Raw genomic sequence first — 12,638 nt, 5'->3', positions numbered from 1 at the left:
TCTTGAATCCTGAGCAGTGGGAAATGAGAGTGATAGAGAAAGCGGGCAGTGCAGCCAAACAGGACCTCACTGTTACATTCAGAGCCACAAGATAGCATTTCTGCCCTCAGCCCAGATGGTGAATGGAGGGGAGCCTGGACCACTCCCCAGCCTCTAAATGTCAGTCTCACTGGCCTGTCCTCAACACCTAAAAGCTAACATCAGTGACTTGAGGAACCAGGCATTCAGCACAGAGGTCCTTTACATTGCAAATAGGAACAGGGTGGGAGAGACCTGAATGCCTAGGATAAAAACTGGTTTCAAAGGCTTCTTTCTCTTATATAGAAAAGTCATGTAAGATTGGTACAGAAAAAGCTGGAAAGAAAATGTGAAGTGCTATAAGGATAAGGTTTAGGTAGTTGACAGTTTTGCTCAAGGGTGGCCTATGGCCTGGGAGAGATGTTTCTTGTTGCACGAGGGGACGGTACATGGACTGGTGGCCTTGGGTTTCTGTCATCTTGGGATTGTCCACAGTCAACTCAAAACAGCCACAGTTAAAACCCCTTGGTCCTTGATCTTCAACATCCCTGTCATGGCTTTGCATTTTTACAACAGCAAAAGCACTGTTTGGAAAAAAATGACACATTTTCTCTAGTAAGGCTTTCCTGAATATTAAATTTCTAGCACATTCTTGTTTTATCCAAGAAGCACGAGACTTTGTCCTTGATTGAGTCTTCATCCTTCACCTTGGCTGTGCTTCTGGTGGATGCTGAGGTCCTTTTGCTCCCTTGAATCCCGAAGGGGAAGGAGATGGAGCACGTGGGCAAAGTCAAGCAGGTCTAACTCAGGTCCTGATGTTCTGTATGTTTGTTTCTCCTCCTGCCAGTCAAGAGAGAGGAGGTGCCGATCAGAGCGGGCGAGTACATGGGCCAGCTGCTGGAACAAGCATACCTGCACTTCTTTGTCACAGCGCGTGTCAACGAGACCAAGGATGTTCTGGCCAAGCAGAAGTCCACCATGCTGACCATCCCCCAGCTCACCATCAAGGTCAGTTTTACCATCTCAGACAAGGGAGAAGGGCAAGGTTATTGATTAGGCACCCAGGCGTACTTAGTGTGTGTGTGTCCTGCTCAACAAAAACAGTAGGGGGGGAGCTAAGATCCTCCTGTTCTTTGAAAGAAGTAAACTGCCCTATATATAGACACACACATATATAACACTTTTCCCTCCTCTCCAGATTTAAATATATAGATGTGGCTGCAGATATAAGTAAAACCTGTGGGTATAAACATACTTGTGGAGGAAGATAAAGATGTGTAATGGACACAGACAGAATTTCAGTGTCTCCAGAGTAAAGTGGGTCAGGCATGGCATGAAATGGAAACCACTGGGATCATCTCCCGCCTGCATTCGGGACATTGAGATCTAACTGCATACAGTAGGATGCACTCGCTGAGATGTCAGCTTGGTGACAGTGAGTTTGTATATACATAGACGCCTTGCAACCACCAGCCAGATGAAGACATAGAGGAGTCCAAACACTCCAGAAAGCTCCCCCATGCCTTTTCCAGTCAATAATCCCTTCCCCCATCACAAAGATAACCACCTTTCTGACTTCTGTCACCATAGGGTTATTTTGCCCGTTTGGCTAGTAGTTTTTATTTGTCTCTCCATTTACCACCAGAAATCTCTGCCCAAATGGTTCAAAGAAACTTGGCAGAGGAGGGCAGAGGATGGATGGAAATGGAAGACAAATATGGCAATCTGTTTGTTCCCTCTTTTCGGGAACACTGGCAGCATCTTTAGCCACATCCTGAGACACCTTCCTGTCCTGTGAGCAGAAACCCAGGCCTCCATCCATGTCCTTGGGGTATGATAACTTTATGTCAGCCTTACCCAGGTATTAGAGGCCTTCTCAAGTTGCTGGAGGTCTTTTTTTCCAAAAGTGATTAAAAGCATTAGCACAGATCTTAAGCTTCATTCTTCTAAGATGATCATCAAAGTTTACCAAGTTGCGCATATTTTAAATGCCCCCAGAGGTGGCAGGGGTCGGGGGTACTGTAAGCCCTGGGTCTTATGAACCATTTGCTGTGAATCATTTGTAAAGCTAATGACTGTCATGGAGCACTCAGCAAGGCAGCTGCCAATGGGTCTAGCGCTGTGCACATGGCACTTGAGGACGGCCATGTTATGAGTCACCCCAGGGAGAGGCTCACCCGAACACACACAGGTCGTGCCCATTGAGACAGAGAGCCCAGGTCCTTCATTTTGAGAAAGGCTTAAGTCATCCTGAGGCCTTCCCCCTCAGGCCCCGCCCACGGCCTTTCACAGCGTCTACACAGGAGGCCTTAGAAGATAATCGAACAATGAGGTCGTGCAGGGTCTGCAGGCAGAACAGGAAACAACTGCAAATGGAGGGTGGCATGAGGCTCCTCCAGAGGGGCCATCAGTGCTGTGAAAACATGCATTCACTAGCATAAGGTGCTGGTACCAGAACCAGGGCCCCCCCCGCCCCCGCAATGGCAGGTGCTCCCCGGGAGACCTGTCCCACCGGAGATGGGGCCTGCCTTCATTAGGAACCGACGCCCTGTCCCTATGAAGGGCTCAGGAGAGAGCCCCTCCAAGCTGTGGGATGCTCCAGCCATAGCCTAAGGTAGAATTTAATTGCACCACTGACAATAAACCGGATTTATAAAGGAAACTAATACCTTTCATCTTTTAGACATTATTAATGTGAAGCATTATTTGTTGGTTGTCTTCTGGGTTTACTTAAAGAGCAGTGAAATTCCCCTGGGGCAGAATGGAAATGCCCTCTGCCACAAGTTGAGTGACCTGGGGAAGGGCAAGTGTCCTTTAAAAGAGTTAACGGGTTTTGTTTTGTTTTTTTCTTAGTTTTTATTTCTGTAAAGGTATGGGAGATGCTGTTCTTGGAAGGAACTTATTTAGAGGTAGGACCATTTGACCAGGGCTCCAGCCTGAGTGAGATGGAAATCCTGGCTTCTGTCCAGTGCTGTTTGTTCAGGAAAGGAGTCAGGAGCATCCTCACCTCAGCTACCCCTAAGCCACTAACCTCATTAACCATGCCAATCCCAGGGATGAACTAAATCCAAGCAAGGGAAGAGGTGCTCCTGGATAAAGAACCTTACACTGTAAAAGCCACCCAGATGTCACCGAGCTGTGAGGGGCTCTGGTTCCAGAAACTCTGGCTCCTGGGCCAGGGACCTGGGATGCTGCTTGGCCTATAGGAGATATGACCATCCTGAGAGTGACTGAGAGAGAGAGAAAGAGGACACAGAGAAAAAGAGGGGAGGGAGGAATAGAGGAGAGGAGAGGAGGGAAGATGGTGGAGGAGAGGAGAGGAGAAGAGAGGAGAGGAAGGAAGTGGAGGGGAGGGGAGGGATGGAGGGAGGAGAGAAGAGGAGTGGGGAAGAGGAGGGAGGAAAAGGAAGAGAGGGAAGTGGGGAGGGGGAGGAGAGGCGAGAGGAAGGGTAGAGGAGGGGGGAATGAGGGGAGAGGAGAGAAAAGGAAGGAGGAGAAAGGAGCAGGGGAGGGAGAAGAGAGAAGGAAGGGGTAGAAAGAGAGGGAAGGAGGAGCAGAGGGGAGAGGAGGGAAGGGGAGGGAAGGGGGAAGCAAGAGGAGAGGAGAAAGAGAAGGTTATGATGATCTTGGCCCAGGAGAACTCAGGGAGGGGGGTTGAATAACTTGTCTAAAGCAGGAGTTGTCAAGGAGGTAAAGGCCATGAAAGCACAAAAGCACAATGGCTCAGGGGTCCATAGTTACCTAGATGCATGTCCCCAAATTCTAGGAAGATGCTAGAACCCGTTGTCAATCTCTTTGAGCCTAGGTCAGGCCCACAGTGGACAGACGCTCTCGAGGTCGCTGTGAGGACTGTGCTGGGCACAGGGTGACTCTGCGTGAGAGATGAAGGGTTAGGAGGATGTGATCATCCCACCTTCATTTTGGGGCAGGAGAGGAATGAGACCAGCACGTGGTGATGACAATGACAGCAGCTAGGAGCCACTGAGCTCTAGGTTATTGTAATTCTCTTGTATTATCTTAGTTAGTCCTTGTGACCATCCTAGAGGTGGGTATTATTGCAGTCCCCATTCTACAGATGAGAAAACAGAGACCTAAGTGGGTGGTAATATCACAATCAAAAACATGGGCTCTGGGTTATGCAGCCATCAAAAAAAATGAAATCTTGCCATTTGCAACGATGTAAATGGAACTAGAGGGTATTATACTAACTGAAATAAGTAAACCAGAAAAAGACAAGTATCATATGATCTCACTGATATGAGGAATTCTTAATCTCAGGAAACAAACTGAGGGTTGCTGGAGTGGTGGGGGGTGGGAGGGATGGGGTGGCTGGGTGATAGACGTTGGGGAGGGTATGTGCTATGGTGAGTGCTGTTTGTTTTGTGTAAGACTGATGAATCACAGACCTGTACCTCTGAAACAAATAATACATTATATGTTAAAAAAAAAAAAAGAAGAAGATAGTAGGAAGGGAAAAATGAAGGGGAGGACATCGGAGGGGGAGATGAACCATAAGAGACTATGAACTCTGAGAAACAAACTGAGGGTTTTAGAGGGGACGGGGGTGGGGGGCTGGGTTAGTCTGGTGATGGGTATTGAGGGCACATATTGCATGGAGCACTGGGTGTTCTATGCAAACAATGAATCATGGAACACTACATCAAAAACTAATAATATAATGTATGGTGACTAACATAACATAATAAAATTAAAAAATAAAAAATTTAATTAATTAATTAATTAATTAATTTAAAAAAAAAAAAACACGGGCTCTGGGACCAAACGTTCTGAAATCAAAGCCTACTTTCTCATGTGTGTGAGCCTGGACACATCACTGAATCTCTCATAGCTTCTCTTTCCTCCTCTGCAAAATCGCCATACTCACCTCAGAGGTTGTTGTGAGTATATGTTGAGCTGATGAACACCTAATGCCCGGGAACTTCCATGGAAAGTGCCTGCCTCAACAGAGGGTCTGTGCTCTTCAGGGGAGGAGAGATCGCATCAGGTCAAGGCACCAAAACTCAAGGTGGTAGAACAGTAGACGATCCTCAATGAATGGATAACATCTCAAGCTGCAGACATGGGTGCAGAGACCACTCCAGAGGCCAGGAGAAAGTGTGAGCAAAGGCAAGGAGAGGGGTAGACAGCCTGCGGAAAGAGCTAGAAAGCCTGCCCTGGCTGGAAGTGAGGCAGGCAGCAGGAGACTAGCGAAGATAAACCTCTGTCCAAGGCACTGCCCTCTTCCGGGACTCCCCAGTTTAGCCTTGGGACTGGAGTGGCCTGGCAGCCGGTGTGCCCCTGTCCTTACCTCGCTCCCTTTTTAGAGCAAATAAAGGTTAACCAGGAGCAATTATTGGGTCCACCTGTCTGAACCCATGCACTATCAACCAAGCAGTCAGGTCAGCAGACATGTACTTACACCCTAATGGACCTCGCCTGCAGCTGCATTTGTCCCCGGGAAAACAAAGATCGAGACTGGTTTAAATTGCGCTCCCAGTTAACTATTCCCAGCACCCACCACGCGTGAGTCATACTGTATGATCCTCATGTGGAAAATGGCAGGGAGACACTCATTAAACTTTAATGAGCACGCATCTCTTTATCTGTGCTATCAAAATATTTTGATGAGAAAAGTATGTTTTATTAAAATCAGACATAGAGGTTTTTCTCAAGTGTTGTTAGTTGTAAGATGCTGTAAGTCAAGAAAAGACTTCACCACTTTGATTTTTAGTGAACAGCTACTTTTTGGAGAGAATGGGGACGTGGAGGGAATTGAGCTGATCTCCAGGCTAGAGACTAGCTTGCTTGCAATCTGCAGTGTATAACATGGAAGCAGTGTTCTGGTGGGTTTCTCCCATTCCCAGTTGGCAGTGAAGGCTTCTGTTTTCAGGTTCTCTAGCCAGCTAGAGAGAGAACACTGGGAGGGACACCGGCAGTCCCTTCTACAAAGAGGTGGAATAACGTAGTGGTTTCAGTGGCTGGAGTCGGACCTCCTGAGTGCATAATCCTACATGGGCTGTTTTGGGCTAATTACTCAACCCCCTCCTATGTAAAATGGATCCAGTAGGAGTACTGGCCTGGTTGGGTTTCTGGGAAAGATCATTGAAATAATCCCAAAAAAGAATCTAGCAAGAACCTACGGTAATCATAGTACGTACTCACCCACTCACGCCAGCCACCATCTTGCTTTCTCTCCTCCTCCTCCTCCTCCTCTCCCTCCTCTTTCTTTCTCTCCATCTGTCTCATACACATCCTCTCTCTGAACTTCTGCATCCCCTTTTGCAGAATGAATAACACGCTAATTATTACTCTTATTTTTCAATACAATCGTATGCAAAACTCAAAGTTGTGAGCATTAACATCAGTGATGCTTGTGAGAACGATTAGCCCACACCAGGACCTGGTAGTTGCTGATAAATGTCCCCTGCCTCCCTCCCTGCCTGGTCCCATCTGTGCCTGTGAATCCAACAGGTACACCCCTGAGAATTGCCTAGGGTAGCATGTGGCCCTCTGGTCTATAGCAAACGTAACCCCACCTAGTGGCATAGACTGACCACTGGGTATGCAGTGTGTGCTCTGTTCCCTGGGGAACCCTCATGGGAGGGAGACCACTCTTAAAGTGCCTGGCATGAGACTGAGAGAGAAGAGGCATTCACACGTTCCTCAGATAACCTCCATTCAGGATCTGGGAAATAAACTCTTCCAAGTGCCATATAAAACAGCTCTTTAGTATTGTCATGTGGAACATGTCCTGCAGCCTTTATAGAACAGCACAAAACAGCAATAGAACTAATTTTCTCATATGAACTAGGGACAATTTTGCTAAGAGAAAACATAACCACTGTCTACGTATGTGATTAAAAAAAAATCACAACTATGATCCCGATGTTTATAGCAGCATGATTTACAATAGCCAAGATACAGAAGCAGCCCAAGTGTCCATTGATTGATGAATGGATAAAGAAGATGTGGATGTGGTGCGGTGTCTGTGTATGTGTAAATAATGGGATTTTTTTTTAAAGATTTTATTTATTTATTTCACAGAGAGAGATAGTGAGAGCAGGAACACAAACAGGGGGAGTGGGAGAGCGAGAAGCAGGCTTCCTGCTGAGCAGGGAGCCCGATGTGGGGCTCGATCCCAGGACCCTGGGATCATGACCTGAGCCAAAGGCAGACGCTTAACGACTGAGCCACCCAGGCACCCCTATATAATGGGATATTATTCAGCCATAAAAAGAAGGAAATCTTGCTATTTGCAATGATATGGGTGGAGCTAGAGAATATAAGCGAAATAAATCAGAGAAAAACAAATACCATATGATTTCACTCATATGTGGAATTTAAGAAACAAACAAGCAAAGGAGAAAAAAATAAGAGAGAGAGACAAACTTAAAAACAGACTCTTATCTATAGAGAACAAGCTGATGGTTACCAGAGGGGAGGGAGTGGGGGGGATGGGTGAAACAGGTGATGGGGATTAAGAAGGGCACTTGTCGTGATGAGCACTGGGTGTTGTGTGGCAGTTTTGAATCACTACATTGTGCGCCTGAAACTAGTATCATGCCGTATGTTAACTAACTGGAATTAGAATAAAACCTTAAAATTTAAAAAAAATTTAATTACAACCATGAACACACAGGTGACCCCAAATTTGGAAAAAAAAAAATTATTTAAACATTTAAAATGAAAACAATTGACAGTTTCCAAGCTTTTTTTGATACCATTTTGACATTCCTCACTGCCTCCTCCCACCCCGAGTTGGGCCCAGTCCCCACTAGGTGTTGGCCAAGAGCGGCGTGAGCAAGATGATAACATGCATGTGCTCCTTGCTTATTTGTTCTGTTGGCTGAGAGTTTTCTTCCCATTGCTTCCTCCCTTTTATCCACTCACTCATTTATACATTCATGTATTCAGTTCATTCAACAAATAGTTATTTGGTGTGCACTCTGTAAAATAATTTGTAGCAAATGCTTTAAAAAAAAATACCAGAGAAAAACTCAACACGGAGAACATTTTTTTTTTAAAGATTTTATTTATTTATTTACTTGACAGAGAGAGACATAGCGAGAGAGGAACACAAGCAGGGGGAGTGGGAGAGGGAGAAGCAGGCTCCCCATTGAGCAGGGAGCCCAATGTGGGGCTCGATCCCAGGACCCCGGGATCATGACCTGAGCCGAAGGCAGACGCTTAACGACTGAGCCACCCAGGCGCCCCAACACGGAGAACATTTTTATTGACTTTTTCTCTGAAATGGGGACAGACTGCTGATTTCCCTTCTAGGAATGGCTGCCTAGGTCAGCTCCAGAAGTGCTCTCTCTCTGTTCTAACATGGGTTGGCTGCAGTGCATACAGGGCCGACGAAGGGAGGTGATTCATAGAAATCAACAGGCAGAATGTCCTCTGGGCTTGCAGCCTTGAGGACCACACAGGTCACACAGGCAATGTCCCCGCTGTCCCCCACCCCCACCCCAGGAGGGTACCGGGACCTTCCTCTGGGCAGGCCCCACTCCAGGCCAACATCTACACTGGTGCTCACTGCACCCAGCCTGGGGATGGGGGAAGCGGGGAGGGGACCAAATCCAGCCCATTCACCACCGGCCACACCATGCAGGGAGCAGCGTCCACCCCAAAAAAGGGGTGCCCTTGCCTAACTTGCACAGATGAACCCCAGCATTGGCTCCATATCCACATCTGCTCTGACTTGAAACACTCTTGGTTTGTCTTCACTGGAACGCACTGATCTTGCTGAGGTTAAGTTCAGAATCCTCTTCATTCCCCCTCTGCCCGTGCTCCCCAAAGCCCCTATTTTAACCAGAGTAGAGCAAAGCAGAGGATTGCTGTGGGGAGTGTCTGAGCCGTGCTCCTCTAACAGCCCAATTCTTATGCCTCTATCCTGGAGGGGAAGGTAAAACTGGGAAACCACTTGAGATATGAGTGCCCCCATGACAGCTACTGGGTAAATCATTTTGCTCTGTGACAGCCTAAATGTCTAAAACTTCCCAGCCAGGCAAGAAATGAAAACAGAGACTCTGTGTTCTAACTGTCCCCTGAACCCTGAGCCATAGAACCCTCCCATGTCTCCATCCAAGCACATTTATCCGTTCCAACCTCCCTTGGGTTCTCCATGACTCTGTCATATGTCTGGACCACCAGGGCCATAAGTTACCAGGGAGGCTGGGACAGGGGCATGGGGACCTGGGCTTCTCCACTTCTCTTTCAAGTGTTGGTGGAGGCTGGCAGCTTCTCTCCTTGTGGCTTTCTACTCCAGTACCTGAGAAACCATAACCAAGTCATCCCGCAGAAGAGAACTTCTAGGTGAGGAGGTTTGCATGGTCATGCTGGCAACATAAGATTCTCCCTTGAAACATCAATTGCATTTAGATTCAATAAATGCTATGTTTCAGATGTTCTGCCAGATGGTTTCACATACCCTCCCAATAACCACACGGGCAACCAAGGCCTAGAGAGTTCGAACAACTTGGTCCGAGGACACACAGTGGCAGCCCCTGGTCTCTACACCCTGAGTCCAACACTCCCTCAGCGCCCCCCAACCATGGTCACATTCTGTGTCCTACCCACTGCGGTTGTCCCCCTCAGCACTGTCTTCTCAATCTGTGGAGAAAAACAAAGACATCAGTCTATGATGTCCCATCCTGAGGGGCTCTGAGCAGGTGTAGCCTGTGTATCCCCAAAGGGTCCCAGGTGGAGCACCACCAGCCATGGCTTCACATGCTCGGGTAGCTGACTCTCTGCCCATTCATGGCTGTTTGTCACAGAGGAGCAGACCGTGGATATGCTCCATCAGCCAGGAGAGCACGTCCTAGATGATGTCTCTGAGTGAGCCCTGCCACTATAAAGTGCATTTGCACCTCCCTGCTCAGCACAGCTACTGAACAACCTGTATTTGAAAATGAAAATGAGAAATCACTGCTAACTGGGGTGCCTAAAACACAATTTTCTCTATATATTTCCCGTTGGCTAATTTTTCATCTTAAAAAAGAAACACAGACACAAAGCAAAACATCAAGAATAAGGAATCTTATTTACCTTCATATGATCCCACTCTGTTTAGGCAACTGGGTATTTTCTAAAATGATATTTCTATCTTTACCTTACATAGAAAATCCTATTATCATCAAGTAATTTATCAAGGCCCCAAGGCTACCTTGTCACATTTTACTCTGGCATAGGAATCGGATTCTTTCCCCCATGAAATCAAAGACAAAGAGTTGGATTATACATACATTTCCAAATTTAGTTCAGGGTCAAGTTATAATCATCGTGCTTACCTGGAAGTTTAATGGTAACATAAGGTAATACTGCGAATGATTTCATCAGTGGGTTTCAGAAAATAAAGAAGCGACTTCCATCAAAAAAAAGTTACTATTTTTGCCTTTCTGCTGTCAGAGATGACAGTGTATGTAGGGTTTAAGGAGGAATGTTTTGGAGTCAGAAAGACCTAGATTCGTATCTGAGTTCTACCAGTTTACTAGCTCTGTAACTTGGGCCCTTTGATTATCTTCTAAGTGTCAGATTGACATCAGTTGAATGAAGATAATGATAATGTTGCTCCCAAGCCCATAAGGAGGGCTGTAAGGAAGATGAAACAAGATAATGTAAGTAAAACATGAGCAAGATGCCTGCGTTACTAAGGAAACGCTAAAAATAATGCCAGGTGCTATTATCACGGCTACCAATCAGAGTCCATGAAGGGGGTGTGATTAAGCAATGACTGGCAGCGGATCTGCATTCAATCTTACTTCCCCTACTTAATATTCATGTGAACTTGAACAAGTTACTTCGCTTCCCTGCACCTCAATTTCCTCCGGAAAACAAAGACTTGTAGTATCTACCTTATAGGGTTGTGAGGATTAAATAATCAATATAAGTAAATCACTTAACAGCATTGTCCAATAGAACTTCCTATGATTATGGCAATATTCTAAATCTGCACCGTCCAATATGATAGCCACTAGCCACAGGTAGTTATTGCATACCTGAAATGTAGCTAGTACAATTAAGGACCGAATTTTTAATTTAATTTAAGTAGCCACATGTGGCCAATGGCTACCACACTGGGCAGTGCAGACTTAGAACATTGCCTGACTACCATAGAACCATTAGTATTCTGTACTAACTGCTAAACTAAGTGAGTTAGCTGGAAGCAGTGGTGGTGCTGGTATGTGAGCACAGTTCATGAATAAGAAACTACTTCTTCCCAGCAAGGCTAGAGAGGAGAAACAAATTTATTTTCCAGTAATACATGTAATACGTTATTGATGGCACTTGAAGTAAGGGCCGTGAGGTGAACTATTAAATCATGTGAATTAAATTGCTGCCTAAATTCATTCTTTCTCAAATTTTTTTCCTTCATTTCAGTTTCAATTTTGAACACAGGTATGCATATTACAAAGCATATACTCCTTGGAAGAGATCTTGTGATTTTCTGAAAAGTAATTGCTTCCAGAATTTACGTGTGTGTGTGTGTGTGTGTGTGCGTGCGCACGCGCACATCAGTAACTTTCTCATTCACCAAAAAATCAAAATAATTGCTACTTATCACGAAGTCATACAAAAGACAAGAACTCAGTATGTCAGTATTGGTGAATGTTTAACTTGGAAAGCATCATATTCTATGTCAATATTTAAAAACAGATATTTTAGGGACACCTAGGTGGCTCAGTCTGTTAAGCGTCTGCCTTCAGCTCAGGTCATGATCCCAGGGTCGAGGGATCGAGTCCCGCATTGGGCTCCTTGCTCAGCGGGGAGTCTGCTTCTCCCTCTGCCTGCCACTCCCCCTGCTTGTGCTCTCTGTCTCTCTAACAAATAAATAAATAAAATCTTTTTAAAAAATAAAAACAGATATTTTAAATGGAATATTGAAAACACTAAGGACCATCAAACACATAGAAGAGACTTTGATGTCATGAAGAATGACATACACTTTATCCTTTTCTCTGGGCTGAGTAATGGCTACTCTTCTCAGAAGTGAGTGCACATAAAAGTTTCTTCCTGACCTAACGTTCTCTGGATTGTTCGAGCCTCCCTTTGTTTAACTTTTTACAAGAGCGAGAAGTTCAGAAATATAACAACAATGATATGGAATTATTTTTACAGCATTAAAGAAAAGGGAACAGTGCAGATTCCTTAAAGAATTGGATTTGGACATTTTCATCCACAATGGTCTTCTCAGCATTTGGCAGTTACCATAGCATGGCACCTCACTTAAATCAACGCATACTGTGAAAATACTTTGTCCATTTTCCTCAAAAGAAGGGAGGAAAATATCTCCACTTAGTTTCCCTACACAGAAAACAAGTTAAATGTTAGGCAGACTTTCATATTTGGCTTGGTTTGAGTCTCTAGGGTTCATTAGCATCTCAGTAGTCAGGAAAAGGAAGTTTACATTCTGGGTGCAGGAGATGAATGTCAGGAAAGGGACACTGAGTCTTTGTTAATTCCAAAAGAAACACTCTACAACCTGAAAAGAGACCTCTCCTTTCATCCTCCCACCTCTCCAGGGCCTCCTGTCTCATCTGCATCAGTGGCCTCCTGCCCACTGAGGATCGGGGAAGCCCAGGGAATATTTACACACCCAGGGAATATTTACACGCCCATGG

The 12,638-nt window shown here is 45.6% G+C and overlaps 1 protein-coding gene across 1 annotated transcript in view; it reads left to right on the top strand.

The window, feature by feature from the left end:
* The window catches only part of F13A1 (coagulation factor XIII A chain), a 162,388-nt gene that overhangs the window by 139,271 nt on the left and 10,479 nt on the right, over positions 1 to 12,638 (top strand). The window contains exon 13 of the mRNA XM_035030792.1: positions 866 to 1,026. Within this exon, the coding sequence (XP_034886683.1) occupies positions 866 to 1,026 (161 nt within the window). The remainder of the gene's footprint in view (positions 1 to 865; positions 1,027 to 12,638) is intronic.

The sequence above is a fragment of the Mirounga leonina genome, unplaced genomic scaffold, assembly GCF_011800145.1.
Source record: "Mirounga leonina isolate KUSES-001 unplaced genomic scaffold, KU_Mleo_1.0 Mir_366, whole genome shotgun sequence".
NCBI lineage: Eukaryota > Metazoa > Chordata > Mammalia > Carnivora > Phocidae > Mirounga > Mirounga leonina.
This window is presented reverse-complemented; position numbering and strand designations above follow the sequence as displayed.